The sequence below is a fragment of the Rissa tridactyla genome, chromosome 6, assembly GCF_028500815.1.
Source record: "Rissa tridactyla isolate bRisTri1 chromosome 6, bRisTri1.patW.cur.20221130, whole genome shotgun sequence".
NCBI classification, from domain to species: domain Eukaryota; kingdom Metazoa; phylum Chordata; class Aves; order Charadriiformes; family Laridae; genus Rissa; species Rissa tridactyla.
The window spans coordinates 57,447,255-57,474,845 of record NC_071471.1 but is presented as its reverse complement, the minus strand read 5'-3'; the positions used below and the strand labels follow the sequence as shown (position 1 = coordinate 57,474,845).

At 64.4% G+C, this 27,591-nt stretch overlaps 6 protein-coding genes across 9 annotated transcripts; 4 read left to right on the top strand and 2 right to left on the bottom strand.

Annotated features, from left to right (window-relative positions):
* Positions 1-571: 571 nt before the first annotated feature.
* HOGA1 (4-hydroxy-2-oxoglutarate aldolase 1) lies at positions 572-3,889 on the top strand. Its single transcript, XM_054207111.1, has 7 exons — positions 572-921; positions 1,851-1,979; positions 2,056-2,183; positions 2,297-2,431; positions 2,601-2,697; positions 2,849-2,982; positions 3,481-3,889. The coding sequence occupies exons 1-7, from the start codon at positions 690-692 to the stop codon at positions 3,628-3,630; spliced, it is 1,005 nt and encodes a 334-aa protein (XP_054063086.1). The 5' UTR covers positions 572-689; the 3' UTR covers positions 3,631-3,889.
* Positions 3,890-3,955: 66 nt separating this feature from the next.
* Positions 3,956-7,997, bottom strand: MORN4 (MORN repeat containing 4). Of its 2 annotated transcripts, none has more exons than XM_054207113.1 (5): positions 7,865-7,997; positions 5,811-5,908; positions 5,563-5,677; positions 5,368-5,477; positions 3,956-5,216 (listed from the first exon to the last, which is right to left on the bottom strand). In XM_054207113.1, the coding sequence occupies exons 2-5, from the start codon at positions 5,875-5,877 to the stop codon at positions 5,068-5,070; spliced, it is 441 nt and encodes a 146-aa protein (XP_054063088.1). In that variant the 5' UTR covers positions 5,878-5,908; positions 7,865-7,997; the 3' UTR covers positions 3,956-5,067. The 2 variants fall into 2 exon arrangements, with proteins under 2 accessions (XP_054063088.1, XP_054063087.1); XM_054207112.1 differs by lacking the exon at positions 7,865-7,997 and adding an exon at positions 6,776-6,883.
* Positions 7,998-8,444: 447 nt separating this feature from the next.
* Positions 8,445-15,817, top strand: PI4K2A (phosphatidylinositol 4-kinase type 2 alpha). The gene is made up of 9 exons (XM_054206489.1): positions 8,445-8,849; positions 11,311-11,511; positions 11,775-11,906; positions 11,991-12,144; positions 12,725-12,786; positions 13,222-13,321; positions 13,583-13,716; positions 14,006-14,065; positions 14,202-15,817. The coding sequence occupies exons 1-9, from the start codon at positions 8,445-8,447 to the stop codon at positions 14,361-14,363; spliced, it is 1,410 nt and encodes a 469-aa protein (XP_054062464.1). The 3' UTR covers positions 14,364-15,817.
* A 70-nt stretch (positions 15,818-15,887) lies between these two features.
* On the bottom strand, positions 15,888-17,613 carry AVPI1 (arginine vasopressin induced 1). The gene is made up of 3 exons (XM_054206492.1): positions 17,480-17,613; positions 16,252-16,547; positions 15,888-16,164 (listed from the first exon to the last, which is right to left on the bottom strand). The coding sequence occupies exons 2-3, from the start codon at positions 16,533-16,535 to the stop codon at positions 16,044-16,046; spliced, it is 405 nt and encodes a 134-aa protein (XP_054062467.1). The 5' UTR covers positions 16,536-16,547; positions 17,480-17,613; the 3' UTR covers positions 15,888-16,043.
* Positions 17,207-21,104, top strand: MARVELD1 (MARVEL domain containing 1). Of its 2 annotated transcripts, none has more exons than XM_054206491.1 (2): positions 17,207-18,288; positions 18,988-21,104. In XM_054206491.1, exon 1 carries the CDS (start codon positions 17,393-17,395, stop codon positions 17,924-17,926), a length of 534 nt encoding a protein of 177 aa, XP_054062466.1. In that variant the 5' UTR covers positions 17,207-17,392; the 3' UTR covers positions 17,927-18,288; positions 18,988-21,104. The 2 variants fall into 2 exon arrangements, with proteins under 2 accessions (XP_054062466.1, XP_054062465.1); XM_054206490.1 differs by having other exon boundaries at positions 18,480-21,104.
* Positions 21,105-21,341: 237 nt separating this feature from the next.
* ZFYVE27 (zinc finger FYVE-type containing 27) lies at positions 21,342-26,786 on the top strand. Of its 2 annotated transcripts, XM_054206907.1 has the most exons (11): positions 21,346-21,635; positions 21,710-21,780; positions 21,857-22,043; positions 22,225-22,320; positions 22,507-22,619; positions 23,356-23,486; positions 23,847-23,918; positions 24,309-24,453; positions 24,758-24,804; positions 25,653-25,734; positions 25,949-26,786. In XM_054206907.1, the coding sequence occupies exons 1-11, from the start codon at positions 21,436-21,438 to the stop codon at positions 26,011-26,013; spliced, it is 1,209 nt and encodes a 402-aa protein (XP_054062882.1). In that variant the 5' UTR covers positions 21,346-21,435; the 3' UTR covers positions 26,014-26,786. The 2 variants fall into 2 exon arrangements, with proteins under 2 accessions (XP_054062883.1, XP_054062882.1); XM_054206908.1 differs by lacking the exons at positions 24,758-24,804; positions 25,653-25,734; positions 25,949-26,786 and adding an exon at positions 24,608-24,747 and having other exon boundaries at positions 21,342-21,635.
* The last annotated feature ends 805 nt before the right edge of the window (positions 26,787-27,591 follow it).

Genomic DNA, 27,591 nt, shown 5'->3' with positions numbered 1-27,591 from the left:
TGCCTCCTAGCACAGGGATGCGAGTGTCAGTGACACCATGGGTCCGGGACATGAGTGGTTGAAGGGCAAGACTCCTCACTGAGGGGTGCCCTGGTTGCTCGCAGTGCTTCAAAGTCCCACCTGTGCAAGCTCAGGGAGGAAAACTACACCTAGGGCAGCTCAGCCCAGGTCCATGCTGTGCTGGAGGCTGGGGTTGCACCGGAGAGCAGCAGTCGTACCCCTGCTGGGCAGCCACTCTGCGGGCCTGGATGGCTGCTTGTTCTCCTGCCTTTCCTGCTGGAGCCATCCCTGGGGGGACACGGTGGCCCCTTCTGCTGAGCGCAGCGCTCATTGCTCCCTCCTCAGAAATGCTCCCGCTCGCCCGTTTACAGGAGACCCTACACCAACACCCAGAGCAGGTGAACCCTGCCCATAGCCCTGGGACTCCTGGTCCCTCCCTCACCCTGCAGCCCGGCCTTGTGAGTGGCAGAGGGACGTCTGCCAGGGCTGGCAAGCAGAAGGGAAAGCACAGCTGGGGCGGCCAGGGCTCACCCAGAGGAGTGCTGAGCCCCTGTGGCCAGTTCCTGGAGGGGAGAGAGCACCCCAAGCTCACCCAGTACCACCCCCCACATCGTCCGCCCAGCCGGGTCGCAGTCCCTCACGTGCCTCATCAAACATTAACAGCCCCTCGGCAGCAGCACCCGGCCACCATGGTGGTGCTCAGCACCCTCCTCGCCTCACCCCTCCGGCTCACCCTGGCGGCTCTGTGCCGGGCGGCCCCCCGGCAGCACCGGGGGCTCAGCACCCCCTCGGGACCAGGGCACTCGCTCAACCTCGGGGGCATCTTCCCACCCCTCGCCACCCCCTTCTCACCCACGCAAGAGGTGGACTATGCCCAGCTGGAGGGGAACCTGCGCCGCTATGCCAGCATCCCCTTCCGAGGTAAGTGCTGCCTGCTGCCCCTCTCTATGCAGGCTCCTGCCAGACCCCTGCCCACCACTGGGGCTGTGTGGCAGTGGGCAGGCAGCCTGCTGGCTTCCCAAGGGTGCTCAGCCTCTCTGGTGCCACACCTGGGGCTCTTCACAGGGCAAATGCCCAGGCACACGCGTGTGTCCTTGCACACCCCCACCACACTCCAGTGTGTGCTTGCACGCACACTCCCTTGCAAATATCCTCCACGCATAGCTACAGGCTTGAACATACTCTCTGCCCCATAGGTGTGCTTGCCTGGCTGCAGGGACAGGGACAGGAGAGGGCACACTGTAGCCTGCAGAGCCCTGTCTGGGTTCCCAGGGGCAAGGAAGGGAGGGAGGATGATGGGGACACCCAACACTCCTGGCACCCTGGAGCCCTGGATGCCGCAGCAGAGCCCGGCAGCACTGGGCTGGAGCTGGCCCATCTGTACCCCTGGCGCTGGCAGGGTCCCAAGGAAGGGGTCTGTGTGTCCCAGACAGGGACAGGGTGGCGCAGCCTGGCTGCGGGCACCATTAAATCCCTCGCTGGCAGTGCTGTGGGGTGTGGTTTCTGGGGATGGAGGTGCACAGGCGGTGTGCTCAGCCCACGGGGGGCATGCATGGCATGCAAGAGGGTGCCTGGGTCTGGGATGGCACCGCTGGTGCTCAGGGCAGTGAGGGTGGGCGCTGCGATCTGGGGGACACATACCAACATGTACCCTTTGTCAGGGTGCCCAGGGATTTGCAGGGCACCTGTGGGAGCCTCCTGGCCCAAGGGGGCTACTGGACATGGGCATTAGCCTGCTCTGAGTGCTTGGTGCCCACTCAAAAGTGGGGTGCAGAGAGGGCAGGGACGGCCACCCCATGGGCACACTGCTCCTGTGCCCAGGCACTGCCCACCCCACGCTTGTGTTTCAGGGATGGTGGTGCTGGGCTCCAACGGGGAGTACCCCTACCTGGCACCCCGCGAGCGGCTGGAGGTGTTGAACTGCGTGCGCCGGTCGCTGCCCAGGGACCGCCTGCTGCTGGCCGGCTCGGGCTGCGAATGTGAGTGCCTGCGCGGGCAGCATGGGGGGCATGTGTCCCACCTGGGGCTTCCCTCATGCTTCTGCCTCCTCCCCAGCCACCCAGGCCACCATCGAGCTGACGGTCAGCATGGCAGAGGCGGGGGCTGACGTGGCGCTGGTCGTGACACCCTGCTACTACCGGGGGGCCATGACCAGCGCTGCCCTGGTCCAGCACTACACACAGGTGAGCCATGCCTGGTGCCCACCGGCAGCCCTGGCTGCGGCAGCGGGATGGGGAGCACATCTCGCACATCTCCAACCCACCCCAGCTGCTGAGCTCTGACCGGTGTCACACAGGTCGCCGACGCATCCCCCATCCCTGTGGTGCTCTACAGTGTCCCTGCCAACACCGGCCTGGACCTGCCCCTGGAGGCTGTCCTCACCCTGGCTCAGCACCCCAACATCATTGGGATCAAGGACAGCGGTGGGGATGTGAGTTGGGCAAGGCTTTCCTGGGGCTGGCTGCCACCAAACCTGGCCCCAAGCTGGGAACAGAGGAGCTGGCACCTGCAGCCCTTCCCCAGGCCCCAGGGATGCCGCATGAGACCCATGGGGGGGATGGGGTGATGCCCACCCTGGGGCACAGCATCTCTCTCCCCAGGTCACCCGCATGGGGCTGATGGTCCACAAGACGCGGCAGGAGGATTTCCAGGTGCTGGCGGGATCGGCCGGCTTCTTGCTGGCAAGCTACGCCCTGGGTAGGTGTTGCAGTCCCTGTGTGGCCCAGTGCTGCGCTGGGGGACACTGGCAGCCGGGCAGGGGGAGGCAGATGAGAGGCAGTGATGTCTGGGAGGTGCTGGCTGGACACAGTGTGCCGAGCTGGCTGCCAACGTGCCCCGCTGTCTCCAGGTGCCTCTGGGGGTGTCTGCGCCCTCGCCAACGTCCTGGGGGCCCCGCTGTGCCAGCTGGACCGCCTGTGCCGTGGGGGCCACTGGCAGGAGGCCCGTGACCTGCAGCACCGGCTCATCGAGCCCAACGTGGCGGTGAGAGGGATGCTGAGGGGTTGGGGTGCTGGGCCATGGCAGAGCTTGGGGGGGGCGCAGCAAAGGATGGAGGTCCCTGGGGCTGCGGGGGGTGGAGCAGTGGTCCAGGGGGGACAGAACGGCACAGCGCCCGGCTGGCGAGCCGAGCCAGGCTGGAGGCAGTGGGGTGGGAAATGCCAGCTTTGCCGTGCCAGGAACAGTGTGTCCACTGGCAGCAGGCACCCGCCTGACCCCCAGCTATTTATAGGCAGTGATGTGGGGAAGAGCTGCTCCTCCCCAGGGCACCCACTGCACTGCAGAGTGGCACATCCCTGCCACAAAGAGCCCATGGCCATGCTCTGTGCCCTCACCCCATGGTGGGCTCTTCACGGGGGTCTGCAGCCACCCCGCACCCTGCCCAGCCCTGCAGCCCCACATGGGGCCAATGCAGGAGCCCACAGAGCATGCCACCCCGTCCCACGGGAGCCAGCAAGCCCCCCCATGCCCTCCTTCTCGCAGGTCACCCGCCGGTTTGGGATCCCGGGGCTGAAGAAGGCCATGGAGTGGTTCGGCTACTACGGGGGTCCCTGCCGCGCACCCCTGGCCCCGCTGAGTCCCCCCCAGGTTGAGGAGCTGAGGGGCACCTTCAGCGCCAACGGCTGGTTGTGAGGCATCCGCACTGGGAAGGCACAGGGAGCTGGGGACATGGTGGGGACACTGGGATGTGGCCAGGAGAAAGCCACCCATCTCACTCCTTCCTGCTGGACAGGGCTGCCCTGCGCAGAGCGGGCAGGGGGGACGCCCAGCACGCCCTGGCCACCCTTGCATCCCCGCCAGCCCTTGGGATCCTGCCAGCCCCGATGTGAAGGAATGGATCCTTGCTCCATGAGCTGAGAATAAACCTGCTGCATCCCCTGTGTGTCTGCAGTCCTGCCCGCGCAAGCAGCCCCTCGCCCGGTCCCTGCTCCTGGCAAAAAGGACACGGCCCTGGGAGTTTGGCAACGTGGTTTACTCAGCTGAGGCCCGTGCAGGCGGCAGCACAAGGCAGGGTCACGGCAAGGCACAGGACCGGTGCGGGCAGAGACCGGCAGGGAGGGCACGGCCCCTCCAGCCCACCACCGGGCTGCGAGGGCTGCCGGGACCCCCGCGCCGTGGCCAGCCAGGCCGCACCGGGGGGTGAGCACAAAGCAGGGAGATGAAGGATGCGTGCGGGGGACAAGACTGGGAGCTGTGTGCCCCCTGCCGCCTCGCCATGCCCCTATCCCCGCCTGCCCTCCCCAGGCCCCCTGCAGCCCATGCAGCCCTGCTCATGCCCCTCATCCTGGGCTCTGGCTGACCCTGCTCCTTGCTCGTCATCGCTCCTGCCCACCCCCAGTGTGCAGCAGACACGGGCCAGGCAGGGCGTCCCTCTGTCCCCCTTGGTGAGGATGCTGCTGCACATGTCCCCAAGGCAATGGGTGGGCAGAATTGGCACAGGGATGAGGGGGATACAGACCCTCAGCTGGCCCTGAGAGCAAGCTGGGTCCTTTGGGGGCACCATGTCACCCTGCCCAGGGCACGCTGGGGGATGGTCGGTCACCCAGAGCTGAGGGCACAGGCCACGGGGTGCCTGGGGTGCCCACCCTGCCTCAGGACCAGGGTAGCAAAGCGGGCCAGGAGCTGCCCCTCTGTGGGTGCGTGGTCCAGCCAACAGCCCATGACCAAGGCACCCTGGCAGTGGGATAGGGGCCCAGCCCCAGCCCCTACACCCCCACTCTGTCCCCTGCGGCCAGCTGGCAGCCCCGGTGATCCGCAGCCTTCCTGAGAGGGGAGAAGGGCTGGGTCCCGGCTGCTCCAGTGGGTGCTAGGGCTACAGCCAGAGAGAGAAGGCACCACAGCCACCCTGGGGCACTTAGGTGGAGAGAGGGGGGCCCCATCCCCCCCCACTGGCAGGGGTTCAGCAAGGGGGCTTGCTGCGGACCCCCGGCCCCGCCAAGGCTGGGTGGCCAGCAGGCAGAGGGCAGGGGGGCCACACAGCAGTGCCACATCCCTGCTCCGGGGAAGCGGGGCCAGCCAGTGCCTGGTGTGGGGGTCCCCACCGCAGCAGGAGGGGGATGCGGGGCACCGTCACGCCATCAGGTTGTGGGCAGACTTGGAGGCGCCCTGGGCCCTCTGGATGATGGCCGGGCACTTCTCCCGCCGCAGCAGTTTGTTGTTCTCGAAGAAGCCCTCGTTGCGGGGCACCCCATGGGAGCCGTCCGGGAAGGTCAGGAGACCTGGGGAGGGAAGGGTCGGGAGTGGTGGGACAAGGAGCAGCACCCACCGGGGCTGGGGCTGGAGGGATGGAGCAGGAGACGCTGGATAGGGCCATGCTGAGCTGGGACCGCGCAGGGCTGCGGCTGCCAGACCGTTCTGCCAGGCACTCACCAAAACCATACACGCGCCCGCCTTTGAACTCGCCCTCAAAGGTCATGTTGTCACAGCGGGTGAAGACGCCGACGCCGTTGAACTTGCCCTGCACAAACTCCCCCTCGTACCTGCCAGGGAGCAGCTCCTGAGGCAGCAGCTCCCTGCGGCAAGCAGGGATGCCCAGGGGGGTGTACACTGGGGTGCCACGCTCACCTGGAGCCATCGGAGAAGGTGAGCACACCACAGCCGTGAAAGAGACCATTCTCGAAGTGTCCCACGTAAGCAGTGCCGTCAGCAAATGTCAGCTGCCCGATGCCGTGCCTGCGACCTAAGAGAGGACAGAAAACGGGCAGTGCTGGATGGACGGAGACAGGGACTGCCCTGGTGTGATGCTGGGCAGGGACATGGGAGCTGCTCAGACCCTGGCAGAGGTTGCACCATCCCCTCCTGCCCCGTCTCACCTTCCTTCCACTCGCCGCGGTACTCCTCCCCGTTGGAGTAGGTGAAGGAGCCTTTGGTGAGGGTCATGGCGACAGCCTCCGGCAACGCAGGACAAGAGCTGGCAGGGAGAGGCGCAGAGGGCGGCTGCTGGGTGGGTGTAAGAGCCCGGCTCACCCAGAGGCCCTGCATCCCCTCGGCTCATGGGGAGACACGTGTCTGCCTAGGGGATGGCTCTGCTGGGGCAGACAGCTGATGAGGAGGTGACCCCCAGCCGCCCTGCCCTGCCTCTGAAACTCCAGCCACCAGGTTCGGGTTGCTGCCTGCCCCACTGCAGGGCTTGGGGTGACGTGAGCCCACGGGGTCACAGCCCCATGAAATGTGAGCGAGCGGCAGAAAGAGGAGCCCAGCTGGACCTGGCTGCCTCCAGCATGGCTTCCCAGCAGGACCCAAGGGGGTCCTGCACCACAGCAGGCTCAGGCCAGGGGCCAACCTGGCTGTGCTGGGGCAGCCCTGGGAAGAAACAGGTATTTGGACAGGAGACACTTGCTGAGTTGTGCTCAGTGCCAGCTCTTCAGGGGAGGCAGCAGAGAGCTTGTGGGGTTTCGAGTTGCAGCAGGGAGGATGAGCAGACCCAGCTCACCCCCCAAGGATGGAGCGACCACTCCTCTTAAGAGGGGGAGCAGAGAGAGGACCCTGGGGCTCTAGGGCCTTGTTCAGCTACCGAGGGTTTGCAAACCTGCCTGCCGACAGCAAGCAGCCCCCAGAGCCCTGCATACCCCCAGAGCCGCTGCTGCATAGCACAGCTCTCCCCAGCACCAGGGGAAGGCACTGGTATGGAGCTGCCCCTGCAGGCAGGCTAGGCGCTGCCTCTCTGGTGGCTCAGGCGGTGCCTGTGATGGGAAGGGGCTCCCCTTTTCCAAAGGGGTTATCCCTGGTCACACCGGGCTGCACACCCCTGGAGAGATGGGTGCTGAGCCACACTAACCGGGCAGATGTGGCACCTGGGAGCACTGCAGGGAACTTGCAAAGTCTTTGTGTCCGGAGGAGAAATGGCCCCCAGCCAAGCTGATCAGTGACTGAACAGTGCTCTCTGCTGATAGCAGAGACCAGGAGCTCAGCACCAGCTCCCCAGCCTGCCGGCTGCCCAGTGCCTCTGGGGACACCTCTGGCAGTGCCAGGAGGAGAGGGTGCTGCTGTAGGACTGCAGGGGAGGGCTCCCACCACCAGCATGGCCTGTGCCTGGACCTGTGACTTCATCCGGGGGACAGGCGGCATTTGCCCTGTGAGCAATGCAGCCTGCCCAGCAGCTGGATATTCCCCCAACGCACCGGAGCCCTGCACACACAACACCCACAGCAAGCAGGGGTGATGCCCACACCTCGACTCTGAGCTCACGACCTGCCTGGGTCACACACCCACGGGCTGGAGCCACACATGGGGGTGAGGGGTACATGACCTAGCAGGGCCACGCACCCCTGGGCAACGCAGGCACACCCTGCCCATGCCCCGCACCCACGGGGGACACATGCACACCCCGCCTGGGTAGTGTGCCTGGAGGTGGTGATCGCACCCACGGCTGATGCTGGCACATCCCACTGTGTCCACGCACCCATGGCTGATGCAGGCACGCCCAGCCGTGTCCGTGCACCCACAGCTGATGCATGCAAACCCCACCAGGTCCACGCACCCATGGCTGATACATGCACACCCTGGCGTGCCCATGCACCCCTGGCTGATCCAGGCAGGCCCCACCATGTCCATGCACCCACGGCTGATGCATTCACACCCCGCCAGGTCCACGCACCCATGGCTGATGCACACACACCCTGCTGTGTCCATGCACCCATGGCTGATGCAGGCACGCCCCACCAGGTCCCATGCACCCACGGCTGATGGACACACACCCCGCCGTGTCCATGCACCCACAACTGATGTGTGCACGCTCCGCCGTGTCCATGCACCCACGGGCGGTGGACGCACGCCCCCTCACCGGGGCACCCGTGGCGGTGCCCGCAGGCCTGGTGCCTGCCCAGGGGCGGTGCGGGCGGTGCCGGGACCCGCGGCCCCCGCTCACCTGGCTCGGCGCTGGCCGCCCGCACCGCTCCCCAGGGGGGTCCCGCCGAGGGGCGGTGGCACGGCCACCTCCCCTGCCAGTCCCCCGCCCCGCCGGGCGGTGCCACGCCACCAGCGTCCATCCCCGCCCGCCGTTGGCTGTCTCCACAGCAACCTCCAGCAAGGCGGCCGCTCATTGGCCAGCTGTGTGACACGCCCTCTCCAGCCGCCATCTTTGTGTGGGGCAAGACGGTCTCCTCCTCGGGCGTGCCGGCAGCGGGGCAGCGCCCCCACCCTGCCGCCATCTTTGCGAAGGGCAGCGGGGCCCGCCGCCGCTCCCGAGCGGCCATCTTTGTGTGGGGCACACGGCGGGGGCGTGGGGCCGGCGGATTTCACCCCGCAGCCCCCCACAGGCCGGCGGTGCGAGGCGTGGAGTGGGGGGGGGGCCTCCAGGCCCACCTCACCCGGCGGACGCGGTTCCCATTGCAACGCCTGAGCGCGGCGTGGCGTGGGCGGAGCAGCCAATGGGGCGTGGCGGCGCGGTGACGCGAGCGGAAGCGGCGTGCGCGGGCGGCGCGGCGCGGTGGGGCCGGGCGGGCGCGATGGACGAGACGAGTCCGCTGGTGTCGCCGGAGCGGGCGCAGGCCCCCGACTACGGGCTGCCGGGCGGCGCCGTGCGCACCCTCCCTCCCGCCGCACCCCCTCCGCCACCACCCTCCCCTCCCGCTTCCCCCGGCGGCCGCGACCGCGAGCGGCAGCCGCTGCTGGAGCGCGGGGCGCGGGGCCCGGCGGCGGCGGCGGCGCAGGCCCAGGCGCAGGCCCAGGCAGCGGCGCAGGCCCAGGCCCAGGCGGCGGCGGCGGCGCAGCGGGAGCGTAACGACTTCCCCGAGGACCCCGAGTTCGCCGAGGTGGTGCGGCGGGCCGAGCTGGCCAGCGAGCGCGGCATCTTCCCCGAGCGCATCTCGCAGGGCTCCAGCGGCAGCTACTTCGTCAAGGACCCGCAGGGGGTGAGCCGGCCCAGCGTGTCCGTCCCGGGGAAACTGGGGGATGCTAGCCCTAGGGGGTGACCGACCCTGGGGGACTGGTAGGAGCCGCCCTGGGCTCCCCGGGGGAGAGGCGCAGTGGGACCAGCAGGGAGAGCAGGGGGCAGCTGTGTCCAAGTGCTGTTTCAGCCTATTCTGTGGCTCTCTGCTGCCCGGAGGGGAAGGGTCATCATCTCCCCCAGGTCTGTGCATCAGCATCTCCTGACCGTGGTGACTCCAGACCTAGGGCTGCGACTCTGAGAGCTGAGCTGATTTTCAGCCTGTGAGACTGGAGTTAAACATCTGCTCTGTGGCTGTATGGTTGATATAATCGAGGAAAACTCCTCAACATGTAGCTGGTCCCCTATAGATCTGGTCAGCTGTGTGGCAGCCATCTCCATGCCACTGACTGGGTGAGTGTGCAGCACAGGGCGGCTCGTCTTGTGACCTGCAGCGCCCAGAGCAATTACTTGAGCTGTTGCTGCTTCCCATGACTTCCGTACTGCGTGTGTGCTGGGATGCGTCCTGTGAAGCAGGAATGGGCTCACTGGTCTCTGGTGTGCCCTACTTTTCCTGCCCCAGGTGGAGCATGGCTCCTGGGGGTTGCGGAAGGCAGAGGTCCCAGCTGAGATGGTCGACTGTGGGGCAATACACACTTCCTTCTGCTGCTGTTGTGCTCTCTCCTGTTGCCCAATATGCGATGTGGTGTCACTGCGGTGGGCGGCTGGATGAGCTGCCCTTGCGGGGTGGCAGGGCAGAGGCTGCCTGGCTGTAGGAGACCCAAACTCGGCGAGGGCTGGTGGAGGATGTGTGCGAGGAGCCAAAGTCTGTGTACTCCTGGCCATGTCACCTGGCAGGTTCCCTTGGCCTGCCCTGCCGTCAGCAAATATAGTGTATGTCTAGTTTCTGTGGCTTGCTGCCCAGGGTCACCAAAATCTTCTCATTGCTGGCACAGGAGTGAGCACAGTGCATTGTTGTTGTGGGCAGGAGGTGAGCTCATCGGGGAAAAACTTCTTTCTTGTGTCTGCTTCCCTCTGGACTGCCAGGGCCTGGGCTGTCCCAGCCGGGATGTGCTGCCCTGGCAGTGCGGTTACCCCAAGTGGTGGCGGCGCCTCCGGACTGACCCGGCTCCCTCTGCCCTGCTTCTGGTGCCAGGCAGACCTGTTTTCCTTGCCAGTGCTGCTCCCAACACGAGTCTGTCTGGAAGGGGATGATGCTGTGCTGCCAGGCCTCTGGCCTCCACTTCTGCACTATCCCTGCCTGGCTGGGCCTTGCTCTGCTGGATTGGCTCCATGCTGCCAGAGCTCCCGACAAGCCTCTTGCAGGCTCAAATCCAAGGACATGTTGGCAGTCGTGGGGCTGATGAGGGCATTGCCTTCCTGCCCACTCAGCAGAAGTGGCTCCTCTGTGTTATCTGGGAATGGCTGAACTGCTCCTGTTCCCTCAAACCTATCCTCTTCCTGATGGACAAATCCATCCCGCCTGCCCTGGGTTGGCTCCTGGCCCCTGGCAGACTGGGATTGCACTGGGGTTTCCCACTGAGGTGCTGGGATGCATGTCCGATTTCCACATTGTGGCATTAGCTAGGCTTGGGGAAGTGCCACCCACTCAGACTGGAGCTGGTGCCCCAGCATGTGCTGCTGAGTCACCCCAGAGCAGGGGCTGCCAGCCCAGAGCTGCTGCTCAGCCCCCTCAGGGATGCCTGGCCTGCAGGGGTAGGTGGCCTTGCTGCTTGCCCCAGCCTTTGTCTCAGCTGCGTGGCTTGGCAACGCTGGCTTGGTGGCAGTGCAGCATCTAGTGCAAGGCTTCTGTGCCCTCTGCAACAGTGGGGTACCTGTGTTGCTGTCCTCACTGTTGGGTTGTGCTGCTGGTACCAGCTGGTAGCCACCCAGAGAGCCAGACCCTCTGCCATCCCTAGCTGTGACTCCCAGCACAAAGCCATGGGCTCCTTGGGGGTCCTCCAGCTGCTCCGCTGTCCTGGCCCCATTTCCTCTAGTCAGCTTGGGATCAGCTCCATTCAACGGATTTTGGAACCAGGGCAGGGATTGCTATCCTCCTCCCTCTCCTGTGTGGACGTAATGAGTGGCAGTGACCAGTAGCTCTCCCCAGCCATCCAAAGGTCGCTGGGATGGGACTAGAATGTTTACCAGGGGACAGCATTATCACTGGTGTCTTTTGGGACAAAGAGGGTCATTTTGAGGTGCATGAGCTTGGGTATGAACGTCTTTGGGCAGCACCCTGCTCTTGTGGGATGGAACACTGGCTGGGGAAGAAGGGTTCCTCCCAGCCCCTGCCTGCATGGTCTTCCTGGTCCCAGGGGTTGGTTATTGTCCCAGGGAGAGGCTGTTCTGGGCCCGTTCTTGAGTGTCCCCAACGTGGGCTTGTGGGGAGAGTGTCCCAACTCTGCCAGCTGCCTTGTGTCAGCCCACCTCTCTCCGGCTTACAGAAAATCATTGGCGTCTTCAAGCCCAAGAACGAGGAGCCATACGGGCAGCTGAACCCCAAGTGGACCAAGTGGCTGCAGAAGTTGTGCTGCCCGTGCTGCTTTGGGAGAGACTGCCTCGTCCTCAACCAGGGCTACCTGTCGGAGGCGGGTGCCAGCCTAGTGGACCAGAAACTGGAACTCAACATTGTTCCCCGCACGAAGGTGAGGGAATAGCTGCTGGGATCTCGTCCTGGGGAGGCTTTCATGTGCTTCTGCACAGCTCTGCTTGCACCTTGTCTTGTGGCATTGCTGATGTCCGAGATGTTGTGTTGAGAGCTCTGAACTAGGACTGCTGCTGCTCAAGCCGTGAGGATCCTCGTGCTGGGCAGAGCTGTGGGAAATGCTGTGTCTCAGTTTTATCAGCCAGTCCTGTGACAATTGCCAGGTACGTACCTCTGCTGACGTCTGCTCTCCTGTCCCCCTAGGTGGTGTATCTGGCCAGTGAGACCTTTAACTACAGTGCCATCGACAGGGTGAAGTCCCGAGGAAAAAGGCTGGCCCTGGAGAAGGTGCCGAAAGTCGGCCAGCGCTTCAACCGCATTGGTCTGCCACCCAAGGTAGGGCTGCCGGCCTCCGCATCTGCCTGTTGCTGCTTCTCCGTCCTCCACGGCCCCCTGTAACGCAGTCTCTCCTTGCCTCAGGTGGGCTCCTTCCAGCTCTTTGTGGAAGGCTACAAAGATGCTGACTACTGGCTGCGTCGGTTTGAAGCTGAGCCGCTCCCGGAGAACACCAACCGGCAGCTGCTGCTGCAGTTTGAGCGGCTGGTGGTGCTGGACTACATCATCAGGAACACAGGTAGGGCTGGCTGCCTGGTGTGGGACGCTGTCTGCTTCTTCACGTCCTGCCAGCTGGAGAAATGGGAGGGGGGCAAGGGCTTGGCATCTCTTCCCGGCACCCAAAACTCCTCTTAGCACCACTTGGTTGCTGCCAGGTGGCAACTGCCTGTGAGTAGAGTGTGACTGCTGTGGCTGCCCAGCACCATGGCCATGCTCTGGTTGCTGGCCTGCGTTCTGGGAAATCTGGATTCACGATGGTGCTGGGGTAAAAGTTTGCCAGCTGCGAGGATCCAGGGACATCTGGAGATGCAGCACGTGACCATGCCCCTATATCCCATCTCATGCTGGGCTTCTGAGTTCCTGCCAGGCTGGGAGGGTTCGGGGTAGCACTCCGGGGCTTGCAGGCTGACCTTTCACTCCAGGGTTGGCTGCGTGGGGGTTGATGTAGCTTCCCAGGTCTGCAGCAAGCTCGAGGGCTGTGGGGTAGAGTTTGGGCCTAAAACTGGTCTGTCTTACTTCTGGGTCGGAGGAGTAATCTTCTGCCCAGTGTGATGTAGTCAGGCCCTGGCACTGACACAGCTGCTTTTATCTCCCTGCAGATCGGGGCAATGACAACTGGCTCATCAAGTATGACTGTCCCCTGGACAGCGCGGGTGTGCGGGTGAGCGGCTCTTCGCTGGCAGGGGCTCCATGGGGGACTCCGTTCCTGCAAGCTGCCCGCCTGCCAGGCAGGCTGGAGATTTCCCAGCTGGCTTGGTTTTCTGAGCATGCGGAAGCCTGATCTTGTCTCCTGGGTCTTCTGTTGCTGTCTGCATTGTTGGTTTGTGGACTAGTGGGACTTTGAGGATGCAGCTGGCATTAATGGGGGAAACTGGTGTTGCTGGACCTGTGCATCCTTGGGGTGAGGCCTGGGGGCGAGGAAAGCTTTGTCCTCCTCCCACATGAAGCAGACACCAAGGGGCCACACTACAGGTGAGAGGCTGCTGTGCCTCTGTGGTAGCCAGGGCAAAGATCCTGGCAGCGGGGCTGCAGAAGGTGGGAGAGGGACTGTTCCTGCTGGAGGGACCTCCTTGTGACATGCTATGCTTCCTTCCAGGACAGTGACTGGGTGGTAGTGAAGGAGCCCATCATCAAGCTGGCTGCTATAGACAACGGTTTGGCCTTTCCCTTGAAACACCCAGACTCCTGGAGAGCATGTGAGTTCCTCAGCTGTGCCAGGGCACCCTGGTGAGCCATGCAACTCCACACTTGGGTATCCTACTCAAGGGCTGGAGAGGAGAGGGCTACGGCTGTTCCTCTGCAGACCTTCTGGGTTCGTGGGCAGCTCTGCCTCAGCACAGGCTGTAGGAAGTGGGTGCTGGACCCTGCGTCCTAGACACAGGTGATCTGGCACCCAGGGGCGTGTGGAACCATCCTTTGTCTTCCCCAGCTCTAATGTCTCCTGCTTCCTCACACAGATCCGTTCTACTGGGCATGGTTGCCCCAGGCCAAAATCCCCTTTTCACAGGAGATCAAGGACCTGATTCTTCCCAAGATCTCAGACCCCAACTTTGTCAAAGACCTAGAGGAAGATCTGTATGAGCTCTTCAAGGTGAGAGGGAGTGGGTGAGGATGGCTTGGGAGAAAGAAAAGCGGGGATGGTGTTGGGGACCTCCCTTGTCAAGGCTGCAGGGGACAGAAAGGTGACCAAGCTCCTGACAGTGTTTCTGGGCTGAGGTATACAGGGTTATCCCTCTGCCAGGAGCTGAAGATTCAGTGTTGGGGAGAAGAAGGAAACTCATTGGACAGGAGGAGAGAGGCTTGCTTGGGGAATAGGCATCTCTTGTATGGTGTGGGGCAGTGGGTGGATCCTACCATGTTCTCTACTCTCTGTTTTGCAGAAAGACCCTGGCTTTGACAGGGGACAGTTTCACAAGCAGATTGCTGTCATGAGAGGCCAGGTAAGCTGTGTGTAGGGAAGGCAGATGGGTGAGGCAAGGAGCCTCGTCCGGTCTGTATGGCAGGAGGGGTGGTGGGGTGGATGCTCCCTGTCGCTCTGGCGGGGTGGCTCAGGCATTGCTCCGTTGTTCTATACAGATCTTGAACCTGACTCAGGCACTAAAAGATGGGAAGAGCCCCCTGCACCTGGTTCAGATGCCACCTGTGATTGTGGAAACGGCGCGTTCCCACCAGCGCACCTCCAGCGAGTCCTACACGCAGAGCTTCCAGAGCCGGAAGCCTTTCTTCTCATGGTGGTAGCTGTGGGAACTGTGGGCAGGGCTTGGCCGCCTCGGACTAGCACTGCGAGAGGAGCCGGGCTGCTGCTGGCTCCTGTGGCAGGGCCTCAACCTTCTGGGTAGAGGGAGCAGGCGTGGCTGGAGGAACCTGCAGCTGAACTGCAGGAGCCGGGCAGGTTGGGCACGGTCCCTCCCTAGCTCTGTCGGAGCTCGGTGCCCTGCCTGGGGCAGAGCCCAGGGGGAGGTGTGGGAATCCACGGGAGCCGTGGCATGGCTTGGGACCCTGCCTCTGCCTCCTTTTCTTGGCCTGCATGCGGTTCTGAGCACCCCTGCTTGGGGCTGGGATGAGCAGGCTGCCCGGGCCAGGATCCGTCCAGCCCTTTACACCAGCCACTGGCCCTTTTCTTCCCCACCATGCTGGCTGCTGGGTTGGGAAGGCCTGTAGTGGGTTATACCCCTCCCTTTCCCTGAGGGTGTGCTGTATTCCTCCACTGTCCCTCCTCTGCCCCAACCCCGTGCACGCTGCTTTCCTCAGGGGGAGTTCCTGCTGCCTGCTGGTGCAGTGGGGACCGCAATGAACGGCTGTTCTCTGGCTGGGGGCTCGAGGAGGGGACAGGTGAGGGACAACTCACAGGGCTGGCTTGGGGTGCATTTAGACACTAGGGGGAAAGAGGTGCTGGCTTGTCCTTGTGAAGAGCGGGTGGTTCTGGGAGGAGCTGTAGTGTAGTGGAGCCCCCCCTGCCAGCTGGAGAAGGCTGAGGGCGGGTGCAAGTGGCCTCCCCCTCTGCTGCCCTAGTCCAACCCTCCTCCCAGGTCTCCATGGCTGCTCTTGCTTGGCTTTTGCCCCTGCTCCCCAGCAAGCTCCCTGGCTGCTGTGCAGCCAGGATGGTGCCAGCCTTGTCTGTGCCTAGGGCCCCCTCGAGGGGCAGGGGGCTGACGGGGCAGGGGAAGGGCCGGAGGGGCTCTTCTGCTGTGTGGGTGGGAGGTGTGATGGGAGCACGGGGAGGGCCAGCATGGGCTCCTGGCTGCTCTGGTGCTGACAATCTCACAGGCCTGCTGTGGGTGGGTGAGGCAGTGAGCCCCTCTCTCCCCAGAAGCTGCTGAGCTTGTGTTGTATAAAACGGTACCGGGACTGCTGCCTGCATTTGCTTGCCTTGAGCTGCGCCTTCTCCTGCTGCTGGGAGAAGCCGGTGTTGGGTCTCGCTGCCCTGTTAGCCCATGTTTGGGGGGTGGGGTGGGGGGAAATAAAAGTGGGTTGGGGCTCTGCTGCTTGAGCCTGGGAGGGGAGAGCAGCTCCCTTGTCTCTGTGGGGAGGGGGCTCAGCACTGGCTGTACAAGCACAGGGTGGGCAGCAGTGAGACCCCAGCGCCCCAGCCAGGCCCAGCTGCATCTCCGACTGACCCAAAATGTATTGTTCTAATGCACTGTAGAAATGTATGTAATGTATTTAAATCATACAACAGTCTGAATAACAGAGCTGCCGTTCAGCCGGCTGCCTCTGTGTCTCCGAGCACCCTAGAGCAGGTCGGGGCCATTCCCCTTGCACTGGTACAAGGGCAACAACTCCAGTACAACAGCCTCGACCAAGGTCCTGTCACCCTGGAGGAAGGCCAGGGGTGGGCAGGACACAGCTAGAGCCTCACGCAGCCACCACTGTCTACCTTTTATTAACCATTGCACCCAGTCCAGTACATTAGTGTCCTCAGAGAGCCCGGCTGTCCCGGCACTTGCTGTCCAGCAGCCCCGCTCCTCCACGGCCCGGCTCCGTGGAGTCCGAGGGTGCCTCGGCCCCGCGGCCGCCCTCCGGCTCCTTCTCCGCGATCCTGCGGGAAAGAGGCCTGTGTTAGCGGCGTGACCCGGCCGCGCTTCCCCCCCTCTCCGTCACCTCGGTTCCCCCGGCCCGCACCTACCGCAGGCGGCCGAAGCGCCGCAGCGCCGCCATTCCGCCACCAGGCTGGGCCGGCCGCCGCCGCCGGAGCCGTCGCAGGGCCCGGGCCATGCGCCGCTGGCCCGCGTACCGCCAGACGAGGCGGGCGCGTTCCTCGGGTCGCTCGTCTCCGCCGCTCCGGAACAGGCTCCGCAGCTCCGGCAACTCCACGCCCTGGAAGATGTTGGCCGAGGCCCGTTTGCGGGCGAGGGCTGCGGGCGCCGCCCGCCCCGGAGGGTCGCTCACCACCGAGGCTGGCGTCCCCATCGCCCCGGGCCGCTGCGGCCACCGAAGAGACGGAGTCAGGCTCTGCTCCCGCCGGCCGGCCCGGCCCGCCTTCCCCGGGATCCGGCGCGGATGCCCGGTGAGGAAGGGCGGGCGGCGGGGGAAGGACGCGCCGCGGCCGTAGGGAGAGAGGGCGGGACGGGCCGGCGGGCAGGAGGCCAACGGCGCGGGCGGGGCCGCCCGGGAACGCGGGAGGCGGCCCGGGCCGGGCAGGCGCACGCAGGTCCGGTCTCGCCCGCCGATGCCCGGGAGCGCTGGTCCCCGCCGTGACCCACTTTCCCCCCGCCGGCCCCTCGCTGAGACCCGGCGGTGGCGGTCCCGCCGCTGCCCCGCGCCCCGTTCATTCACCCGCCCCGCTCCTCTCCCCGCAGCCAATCCGCGCCCGCCCTCCCGCGGCCGGGACCAATGGGCGCCGAGGGGCGGGGCCGCACCGCCCCTGGGAGTTGGGGGGGGAGGACACGTGGCGCAAGTGACGTCAATAGACGGGGGGCGGGCGGAGCTCCGGTGCGCGTCACACCGAGGGGGGAATCCCGGGTGACGTAGAGGGGAGCCCTGGCGCGCGCCTCCGGTACGCTCCCACAGCCGCCGCCGTCTCCCGCCGCCGCCGCCGCGCCCCTCCCGTCCCGTCCCGGGACGGGAGGGGCGCGGCGGCGGCGGCGGGAGGCGGTGGCGGCCCGCGGGTGTCCGTCGGGAGGCGTGGCGGGGAGGAGAGAGAGGCCCCGCGCGGGGAGGACCGTTACTCGCCAGATGTTTGGCAGCGACCGGCGGAGGAAGTCGCTGCCGGGGCCCTGAGTCCCGCCCGAGCCGCGGCCGGAGAGCAAAAGCAGTGCCCCCCCGCCATGGCCCGCACCGTTCCCCCGGCAGCGCCGCCGCCTCCACCGGGGCCGCCGTCGGCCCGCGGTTCCCTCAGCTTCCACCGCGCTTACCTGCGGAGCCCGCTGGGGCTGCTGCGCCTGGGGCAGCTGGCGCTGGGGGCTGCCTTCTGGGTGACGGTGGCGGCTCACAAATACGAGGGGGCGGCCCACTTCGCCCTCTTCGCCGCCGTCCTGGTCTGGCTCCTCACCCTGGCCCTCTTCGGGCTGAGCCTGCTGGGGCGCTGGGCACTGGTGCCCTGGCTGGGCTCCCGCTGGCTCCTCACCAACCTGGTGCACGACCTGGCACTGGGCGTGGGGCTCTACGCGGCCGCCACCGGCATCATGGGCTACAAAGCTGGGCGGAAAAGCTATTGCAACCTGCCGGGCTACAGCCAGCACTGCCTCTACGGTGCCTACCTGAGCGCCTCCATCTGCGGGGGCATCGCCGCCTGCCTGTACCTCTTCTCCGGGCTCTACTGCCTGTCACGCCGCTGCCGCGACCAGCGCGACATCATCTGAGACCCCGCGGCGCTCGGCTCCCCTTCTCCTTGCCTGCAGACAGAGCACAGCCCCCCTTGGGGACCAAGTGACCCTGCTGCCCCATCCCCTCCTGGCTGCACCACGCTTCCTCCGGAGACTCCTGCGCAGATGGATGGACAGGCAGAGGCCTTTCCCAAGCACGGCTTTCCCTGCATCCCGCCGAGACAGCGTGGACACCCAGCCGCTGCACAGGCCCCTCTCCCACCTCTGGACAGACGTTGGCTATTGCAAGTGGAAGGACCCAAGCGGAGACCCCCTAAGAGGGACCCCAATTTCTGGGGGCCCCTCAGGGCCCCTGCCCAACTCCCCTGCCCCCGGCCTTGCAGATGCTGCGTGCTCAGGTGGGTGCTGACCTGTCCCCGGGGCGGAGGGGGACTGGCCTGGGGGAGCTGAGATGGCGGTGGTGGTTTGTGGTGGGGTTGGGTGGGCATAAACCCCGCTCCCCAACCCCCTGGCAGCCCCCTCCTGCCGTTCCTAGCTGTGCAGTGCCTCTGCGTTTCCCTAATGGAGGCTCTGATCTCGGCTTCCCCAGCCCAGGCCCCTCCTCCTGTCTGGCCTGAACACGTCCGCCATCCGCCGTCTTGCTGGAGCCCCGCGGGGCTCAGCCCCTCCCTGCCCTGCGCTCTGGGGGTGTGGAGACACCCTGGTCCTGCAGCGGGTGCTGGGCAAAGCCTGAGCTGGCATCACCTTGGGGGCCGAGTCTACAGGGCTGCGGGGCGAGGGGAAGGGAGAGCGGGGCCACAGCCTGGTCCTGGGCTGGGGGTAAATTCCTCTGCCATACTGCCCCATGAGGGAGCTGAGCACCCCTGGAGTTGAAGGGAGTCGGACACCGGGTCGTTCTCTTCCTCTGCCCCCCTGCAGCGAGGTTGGTGGCTCTGAGCCACCCAGAGCCACCGAGCCTGCCCTGGGGCCTGGCTGCTCCGTCAGAGACAGGCACGGCCTTGCCGACGGTGCTGGAGACTGGCCCGCCGTGCAGCCCTGCCTGGCTCTGCAACACTTGGTTTATCAACCCGGAAAACTCTCGTCTCGGGATTTTCCAGCTCCATCGTGGGGGCCTTCGCTGCCCAGAGACCGTGGCGAGGCGGAGGTGAAGGGTGAGCGTGGCAGCATGGCGGTGCTGGGCTGCCGCCAGCACGGTGGCCCTGGGGGAGCTGGGGCCAGACATTGTGGGGACGCTGCCTGTTCCCCAAGGAACAGGAGAAGAGGATGCCAGCGGTGGAGCCAGCCTGGCCCTGGATCAGCCTCCACAGCCTGCCGGGTGCCAAGCCCTGAGGACGCCATGCAGGGTCGACTGGAGTAACGGGCAGCCAGAGACTGGGAATTTTTGGAGGAGCACTGCACTGGCGCTGCCCTGCCGCAAGCCCTCCTCGCCCTGTCTGGAGGCAGGTCCTCTCTATCATTCCCGGTGCGAGGGAGGGTCTGCCCCAGTCTCTGTGTTGGTTTGGATCAGCGGGATGCTGTCCCCAGCAGCTGGCCATGGGCTCTGGCTGTCACCTGGGGTTCCCTGCTGCCTTTTTTGGGATGGAGAGCAGCAGCCGTGATCCACCTGGGGCACGGAAGGGTCTGGGGTTGGCACTGAGTCACTGCTTCCATCATGAGGTGCTGTCCCAGCCAATCCCCCCATGTGCTCGGGGGCTCTGCTAGCCCCTGGGCCATCTACCCCTTCCCTGGGTAGGATGTGCTGTCCCTACCCCGTGTCAGGGCTGGTCCCTGACACTGCCTGCCCCTGCCTGCTCCGGTGCAGCCCCTGGCCCAGGCGGCCCCAGACACTCAGCGGGGCTTCTGCCACCACAAGTGCCTTTCCCCGGCTTCCTGCAGCCCTGCCTGTCACGCCGGCTCTGTCCCCCTCCAAGTCCCCTCTCCGGTGCCTATGGATTCACCTTCCAAATAAAGCAACGTTGGCGCTCACCAGGTGTCTGGGGCTTTGTGCCCGGGCTGGGACCTGCTGGGGACGGGATCTGAGCTGAGGTCACACCTGGCTCTGTCACCCTGCACCCTGGGGCCTCCCTGCCTGGAGCTTCTGGCCGTGGCCGAAACGTCCTGGTGTGCTCCAGGGTCATGGGCAGGTTCCCTGGTGCTGAGCCACCACCCCTGGTAAAGAGGCTTAAACCCCTGCCCTTGGGGACAGGGGCTGTCCCCGGCCCTCCTGCCCCCTCCAGAGATGGGACACAGCCGGGTGCTCCCGCGGGAGCACTTCCTGCAGCCCCGTGGTGCAGAGGGAGGCCAAGTCCCCGGGGGCTGTTTGGCCACAGGGACGAGATGGGGACAGGATGGAGCTGCATTCCTATGAGCTTCGTCACTCCCCGGCTGAAAGGGCTCTCTGTCCAGGGGCCGGGGCACTGACGGGCAGTTGTGCCCGTGCTGCTGGGCCCCTGGAGAGACGGGGGCAGCCTGGGGGCAGCTGGCATCTCCCAGGGCTGCCTCTGGCTCTGGACCACGCTCTCCAGGCAAGGATCAGCCTTGGAGCTCTGCTCACAGCCAGGGTGTCACCGGGCCCCCCAGCCCTCTGCCCATGGGACGAGCGCCCTGCTTGCCGGAGGCGCTGGGCAGTCGGCAGCGGTGTTGAGCCCTGCGCTGCCATCATAGCCGGACAGCCAGAATAGGTTTAACAAGGTTGCACTGAGTATTATGGGATGGCGCTCCCTGGCTTTGGCATCGGACACATTCCGGGATCCTCAGAGCACCTCAGGGAGGCAGCAGCCCTGCAGTGCTATAAGCATCTGGCAGGACAGCCTGCGGTGCCTGTGGTGGTCCGGGGGCGTGAAGGGGCAGCGGATGAGCTGCCAGCCACCCTCACGGGCCTGGGGGGAACCTCCCGCTCCCTCGCAGGGACCCCTGGTGTGGAGAGGTGCCCCAGCGATGGAGCCCACAGGGACAAACCCACAGTGCCCCAGTACGGCCAGGAGCAGCCCATGCCAAGACCCAGGCTGGGACTGAGCCCTGGACCAGGATTAGACCCGGATCAGGGTCAGACCCAGACTGGGACTGAGCCCTGGATCGGGGTCAGGCTGGGATCAGTGCCCAGCCCTGGACCGGGACTGGACCCAGACTGGGACTGAGCCCTGGGCCGGCCCAGACCGGGATCGGGATCCAGACCGGGACAGGAGCCCGACCAGCGCCGGGTCAGGACCGAGCCCCGTATCCAGACCGGACCCACCGGACCCGACTCCTGCCACCGGGCCGGTGGCAGGACCCAGAGAGCACCCACGGGCCCGAGCCCCGCCGCCAGTGCGGGCCGGGCCGGGCTGGGGCTGGGGCGGGGCGGGGCGGGGCGGGGCCGGAACGCCGCCGCTTCCGGGGCCGCGGCCTCTTCGGGGGCGGGGCTTCTGCTTCTGCTTCCTACCCCAGCTATTCTGATTGGCTGCGGTGCCAGCGCGGCGGGTGAGGTCACGGCGCACCTGGCCGCTTCCCGGAAGTAGGGTGCAGTATCGAGCCGAGCTCGGCGGCCGCGGGCCTGGTCCGTTCCGGCCCCGCTCCCCTGGCCCGGCATGCAGGCGGTGGAGCGGGACGGGGCGGCGGGCGGCCCCGAAGGGGCGGCGGGGGGCAGTGAGGCCCCGCCGGAGCCGTCGCCGCCCAAGGCCGCCGCCGCTGCTTTCGACCTGCTGGAGCTGGTGCGGAGCTACCGGCGGCTGGAGCTCTACCTGGAGCCGGTGCGGGACGCTGCCGAGGGCGTCCGCTCCCTCCTCCGGTAGGTGCGGGGCGGGACAGGCACCGGGAGCGTCCTTGCGGCATCACGTCCCTCATCCTCCCTCCCCTCTGCAGGTGGCAGCGGCCCGTGTGCTCCCTCCTCGTCTGTATCAGCATCAACTTCCTCTTGCTCACCCTCGGCCAAGGTGCGTGTTGCGGGGAGGAACAGGGCCGGTCCCCTCCCCGGGCCCCCTTGCGCTGATGCTCTCTCACTTCTTCCAGCCGCCTGGTACTCGGTGCTCGCCCTGTTGGTGGTGGTGCCGGCCCTGCTGGGCTACCTGCAGGAGACGTGCCAGGCCCGGCCCTCGGAGACGGAGCTGGTGCGCAGGAGGTACTACAGTGTCCGGAGGGAGGACCTGCGCAAGGTGCAGCTCTCGCGGCAGGAGGCCATCGCCCAGGTCAAGAGCTTGTGAGTCTCTGGAGCCCTCGTGGCTGTGGGGCTCCTGTGGGCTCTGCAGCCAGGAAGGCTTCTCTATGGCTGCGGAGGGCCTGGGTTTGTGCCAGCCTGGCTATCGTAAAGCGTATGAGTGTGGGGGAGCCAGGGTGTGTGCTTGTGGGGCCTTTTCATGACTGTGAGGTCTCATTCGCAGCCTCATCCAGCTGGAGGGGTTCCTGAGCGGGATGTGCTGTAGCTGCGAAGCAGTGTACCGTGTACTGTACTGGGAGAACCCCACTGTCTCTTCCCAGTAAGTAGTACCGCGTCAGGCATCCTACGGTGGGCTCAGCAGGATGGCCTGGGCTCAGGGCCTGGCCTGTGGCGGTGCGTTTGGTACTTGGAGAGAGCAGGTGGAGGACCAGGCGAGGCAATGGGGCTTGTGCTTATGGTGTGAGTTGTTCTGGTTTGATCACTGTGTCCTGCTGTTCCTTCTCAGGTTTTATGGGGCGCTGCTAGGCTCTGTCTGCATCCTTTACCTGTTGCCCCTCTACTGGGTCTTGGTCATCCTCAACAGCACCTTCTTCCTGGGAAATGCCCATTTCTACCAAGGTAAGAGGCCTACCTGGAAACGGCCTGTGTGGGATGGGTTGGGGGAAGGCGCTCTGAAGCCAGGGATGCTGTCATGGACCTCTCCCTGCACCCTTAGGTGAGCCCAGTGTCCTGTGTCAGGCTCTGCTGTGGGACCTGACTCCCTCCTCCCCCCGACAAAGGCAACAATGTGCTGGGGATAGTATTCAGCAGCCCAGGTTGGATGGTGGGTGCTCAAATGTGAGAGGCGAGGCGCTCTCCTGGTGCGTCCCCTGGCCTGGGTGCTGTTTACTGCTTTCCACTGTGCTGTGGCAAACTGGGACCTGGCAACTCAGCCTGCGCATGAGCATCACCATCCCTCTCACTCCCTGACCCTGCTCTGCAGGACTTGAAGTACTCTTGGTGCCTGTGGCAATGTATGACACAGGCTTGAAAACGTGTTGTCAGCGGGGAGGAGAAGAGCTGGAGGGAGTCTGTTCTGTTGCATATGCTGGAGGAGACTTGAATGAGATCTGAGTGGCTGAGCTATGACTAAGGCCCCTGCTGTTCCCTATCCTGAGCTGGGGCAGGTGGTGGGAGGTTCCTTGCTGTCCTAACTTTGATATGGGAGCAGACGAGGGCTCAGGGTGCCTGATGGGTGAAGGCTGTATGTGCTAGTGTCCCACCTTGAGCCCTGGAAATAGGCTCTTGCAGTCAGCTTTTGTGTCTGTGAGAAAGGAAGTGCCACCCTGCTCCAGTCGTGTTCCCCTCTTACCAGTGATAATGGAGCTCAAGGCGTCAGTCGAGCAGTGTGTGGGCACTAAACCCCTCGAGAGTGCTCCAGAGCCTGCCGAACCCCTGCCAGCTGCTCCCCCCCCAGATCGGACCCCCACACCCACCAGCACAGAGGTGAGTTGAGGCAGGGCTGGCAGTTGTGGGGTGGGAGCCGTAAGGTCAGGCCTTTGGTCTGACTGTGCCTGTGTCCCTCAACCCACAAGCTCCTTCCAGCTGCCAGCTTTGCTGGAAAGCCCCTCCTGAGTTTCTGAGGGGCTGTCCTGCTGCACTGCAGGCTTGGCTCAGTCCTTTTGTGATGCGTGTGGATTCAGCCTAGGGAGGCAGGGGCTCACCCTGCCTTCTGAGACTTGTTGTCTTCTCAAGGAGCTGCTGGGGGGGGCTGGTCCTTTGTCCCAGAACCTGCCACCGAAGTGTGGGCCCCGCTTTGGACAAAGGTGGGGGTACAGCAGGACTAGCTCTGTGCATCTCTTGCAGGACCTTACCCCTGGCAGTGTGGAGGAGGCGGAGGAGGCAGAGCCTGATGAAGAGTTCAAAGATGCTATCGAGGTTTGAGGCTGGTGGGAGTGGGCTGTGCCTGCGGGGTAGCTGAGGTGGGAAGGAGTACGGACCTTGATGGGCAAGCTGGGCACTTGGGGAGGGCAGGTGTGGGGCCGGTTGCCTCTGACTTCATCTGTACTGCCTCTCCTCTCTGTCCCATGCTGCGGGAGAAGGAAAATCAGCTGCTGGTCATGGTGAGTACTGCCATGCCAAGGTGCGTGTGAGGGGCATCTCCTCCCAGCTGGAGCTGGCAGCTTTTGCCTGGTTTGCTGGTGGCTTGTGATGCTGCCAGGTGGCGCATCCTGCTTGTTGGGTGCCCATCTCCGGAGCGGGCTGCCCTGCAGCCCCGACCGTGCTCCCAGTCATCTCTCTGTGCTCAGCTGTCTCTGTTCTCTGCAGGAGGATGACGAGAGCTCTCAGTGCTCAGCAGATTTTGACCTCAGCCTCCCGGACAATGGTTTTATGAGCAAAAATGAGGTCATCCGCAGCAAGGTGTCACGTCTGACCGAGCGCCTACGCAAGCGCTACCCCAGCAACAACTTCGGTAAGGCTGGGAGCGGGTGCTGCTTGAGGGAGCTCAGCAGAGCCGGGTCTGTGCTGCTCCCAGTGGTGACCATTGAACTGGGAGTGGGCAGAGTGATGTGGTGCCTGCTAGGGCTGTGCTGACACCTCCAATGACCTCTCTCCTCCATGGGGAGGATGTTCCCAGCTTTCCTGGGAAGGGCAGGGATAAGAGGTGCAGCAGTGTGGTCTCTGACCTGAGCCTTTGCAACAGGCATGGGTGCTCCTGTGCCTCTTGCAGTCCCAGGCAGCAGAGCCCTGCCTGACCTCAGCTCTCTTTCTTCCAGGGAGCTGTACGGGCTGCGCAGCCACCTTCTCTGTGCTCAAGAAGAGGGTAAGTCTTCGGCTTCTGCCTACACCTGGGGCAGAGGTGTTATGCATGTCTGGCTTTCTCCGGCAGCTCGAGTGGCTGGCCTCAGTCACGGCCCGGCAGCAGATGACCTCAGCTAAGTGCTGGGTGTTGTCGCATGCCTAATGGTGCCAGGGATCCCTTGTACTGTGGAGCCTTCACGCCTTTTGCTCTTTTGGAAGCTGCCTCAGGCCAAACCCACCTGTGCTGGTGTCCAAGGCTCCATGCGCTGCTTTAGCCCATTTCTTATGGCTCGAGAGCTTTCCAGTTGCAGGAGTGCATGGGTCTGCTTGTGGGAACTAGGGGAGCAAAGGCCACCCCTGTTGTCATGCCCCTGCATGTGATGCTTGGCGCGTAGTCTCCTGGGCAGTTCAGGGAAGGATGTCTCTCTTGCCCCCTCCAGACTCGCATTGCTCTCTTCCTGCTGCCTCCTGTTCTCCAGACTTGCGGCCTTCTCCCTCCCCTTCCTCCTAGGTTAGCCTGATGTATGTCTGGGACTCTCTGGAGCTTATTTCCCTCCAGAGTTACAGCATAGGAAGTGATATAGTGTCCTTAAACCTCCTAGAGCTTGTGGTCCCAGTGGTTTCTTGGACTGAGCCCAGGCTGCTTGTGATGTTAGAGCATATTTGAGCGCAGATCCAGCGTTGGGCCTGGACAATTTCTCCAGGTGTCATTGGCAGATGGCCCATCTGCTATTGCTGTGGGGGCTCAGGGCTTGCACCCGTTCCCCTTCAGCAGGGAATACTGTTGGCAATGCACTGGCACTGGAGTTTGCCAGGGAGGGCTTGGAGTGTGCCCAGAGTAGTGTCTCACCTCCCTCTGTCTCTCCACAGCGGAGCTGCAGTAACTGTGGGAACAGCTTCTGCTCCAGGTGTTGCTCCTTCAAAGTCCCAAAGGCTGTGATGGGAGCCACGGGTGAGTGCAAACGTGGAGGGGGGCAGAGCTCCTGCTCCCACCTGCGCTGTCTGCTGCAGGGATTTGCCCCAGCTCTGGTGGGGAGGGTTGGCAGGACCTGCCCAGCACTGCCTGGCTCGGATCAGAGCAGTGATGGGTTTGCAGCTCTCAGAGCAGCTCCTGTCCTGTAGTGGTGGGGAAGAGGAGCATCTCTGACACCTGTTTTCCTTTCCAGCCCCGGAGGCTCAGAGGGAGACAGTGTTCGTGTGTGCTCTGTGCAACCAGGTGCTCATCAAATGACTGAGACAGGCCCAGCCAGCTCCTGGGTCCTGCACTGCCTGACACCTGGGACAGCGAGTGTCCTGCCCTCGCTCACCAGAAGCCTGGGCAGCTTGTTCCCAGTGCGGTGTCACCCTGACGGAGGACGCTTGTGCTCCCTGCCCCTCCTGCCAGCTCCAGGCTGGGGCAGAACAGCCCTTCTTGCACCGCAGCATCTGCCACACCAGCTGGGTCCCTGTGGTGGAACGTTGCCCACAGCTGTGCCCCCATCCCTGCAGCTGCTCCAAGTGCTGGATGCTTCCTGGCACTCACTGTGCCCTGCCGCATACTTGCCCAGGCCCTGTGGCCTGGCTCAGTGGTGGAGGAGCCATCCTTTCCACTTGTGGTCCTACCTCTGTCTCCTGGGTGGGGCAGAACAACCTCAGGGCTCTGTCCCTACCTTTCCCAGCACTGTGCTAGGTGACTGTATTTTTGGGATCGAGTTGGAGCTCTACTTGCATTCCCAGGAGATGTGCTCTTTGATCCTGGCTCAGCTGAGACCCTGCTAGTCACTCCTGGGCTCCTGGGCCTCACTGCCTGCAGGTTTAGTCTTTTCCTCCCTCACCTTGTATTTGGCTGTAGTGCGGAGGAGGCAAGAGGGTAAGTTTGGACTGGGCCCTCTGGCCAGGTCTCCAGCTGCAGCGTAAGAAGAGGCACGAGTTGCTGCTGCTCTGTGCACTTAGTGACTGCTGCTTTCTAATACAGATTAATATATAAGTGTATATAGAGAATGACCAATAAATCTCTTGCCCTCAGCTGGCTCTTGTCTTGCACCAGCGAAAGCTGTCCCAGGCCCAGGTCACCCCTGCACCTCTGTGGCCTTGTCCCTGCTGTCCTGCAGGTGGTCATGGAGGAAAGGGTGAGTCTGCCATCAGCTACCACTTGCGTTCTGGGGTTTCCATCTTTGGTCATCCTGTGGCCTTGTTTGCCCCCGGCTCAGGTCAGCGTGCAGCTGCCCCTCCTTGCCTGTGCCAGGGCTGGATCCTGTTGGACTGGAGTCAGGGAGAAGCTCAGCTCTGGCAGGAGCTGCTGGGCTTCCTTGCTGCCTCACGGGGCTGCTCCTGCACCTGCCCTGCCCAGGCGGTGGTCCCGGCAGCTGCCTGCGCGCACAAGGGTGACCTTTCCCTGTGTGAACAGCAAAGCTCCCAGCTATCCCAGGAATGTGACCCTGGCTGCTGTGCAGCTGGGAACAGCCATGGCCTGGGTCCCTGCCAGCCAGCTGCAGCTTCCCCCCCGCCGAGGGCTTTGAGGAGGCCAGTGCTCTCATGCTGGCATTGCCCAGTGCCCACTGGGCAATGGCACCCACCAACCTGGGAAGGCACTGGGTGCCCAGATCTCGCTGCTGATTGTACATCCCACCAGCATGGGAGCTCGCAGGGGGCAGCCCCATGGGCAGCCTGAGCCCTCCTCTCAGCTATGGGCTCGTAAAAACCCTTCCTCAAGCTATGCCCTATGGAAATCTGGGGAAAAGCTGGACTTGGCAGTGATGATGAGGGTGTCTGAGTTGTGCTGGGTGCACTCCAAGGCCGGGGTGTGTGTGGGGGGACTGGCATGCAGAGG

Bases quoted from the DNA above. Each gene is read 5' to 3' on its own strand.
- HOGA1 (XM_054207111.1), top strand. From the start codon at position 690: ATGGTGGTGCTCAGCACCCTCCTCGCCTCACCCCTCCGGCTCACCCTG. The intron at 922-1,850 runs GTAAGTGCTGCC...CTTGTGTTTCAG, and splicing joins TGCCAGCATCCCCTTCCGAG to GGATGGTGGTGCTGGGCTCC. The intron at 2,184-2,296 runs GTGAGCCATGCC...GGTGTCACACAG, and splicing joins TGGTCCAGCACTACACACAG to GTCGCCGACGCATCCCCCAT.
- MORN4 (XM_054207113.1), bottom strand. From the start codon at position 5,877: ATGACCCTCACCAAAGGCTCCTTCACCTACTCCAACGGGGAGGAGTAC. The intron at 5,678-5,810 runs GTGAGACGGGGC...GTCCTCTCTTAG, and splicing joins CCGCGGCGAGTGGAAGGAAG to GTCGCAGGCACGGCATCGGG. The intron at 5,478-5,562 runs GTGAGCGTGGCA...GCTCCCTGGCAG, and splicing joins ACCTTCTCCGATGGCTCCAG to GTACGAGGGGGAGTTTGTGC.
- PI4K2A (XM_054206489.1), top strand. From the start codon at position 8,445: ATGGACGAGACGAGTCCGCTGGTGTCGCCGGAGCGGGCGCAGGCCCCC. The intron at 12,787-13,221 runs GTGAGCGGCTCT...GCTTCCTTCCAG, and splicing joins TGGACAGCGCGGGTGTGCGG to GACAGTGACTGGGTGGTAGT. The intron at 13,322-13,582 runs GTGAGTTCCTCA...TTCCTCACACAG, and splicing joins CCCAGACTCCTGGAGAGCAT to ATCCGTTCTACTGGGCATGG.
- AVPI1 (XM_054206492.1), bottom strand. From the start codon at position 16,535: ATGGGGACGCCAGCCTCGGTGGTGAGCGACCCTCCGGGGCGGGCGGCG. The intron at 16,165-16,251 runs GTAGGTGCGGGC...TCTTTCCCGCAG, and splicing joins CGGCGCTTCGGCCGCCTGCG to GATCGCGGAGAAGGAGCCGG.
- MARVELD1 (XM_054206491.1), top strand. From the start codon at position 17,393: ATGGCCCGCACCGTTCCCCCGGCAGCGCCGCCGCCTCCACCGGGGCCG.
- ZFYVE27 (XM_054206907.1), top strand. From the start codon at position 21,436: ATGCAGGCGGTGGAGCGGGACGGGGCGGCGGGCGGCCCCGAAGGGGCG. The intron at 21,636-21,709 runs GTAGGTGCGGGG...TCCCCTCTGCAG, and splicing joins GGCGTCCGCTCCCTCCTCCG to GTGGCAGCGGCCCGTGTGCT. The intron at 23,919-24,308 runs GTTTGAGGCTGG...TGTTCTCTGCAG, and splicing joins AGTTCAAAGATGCTATCGAG to GAGGATGACGAGAGCTCTCA.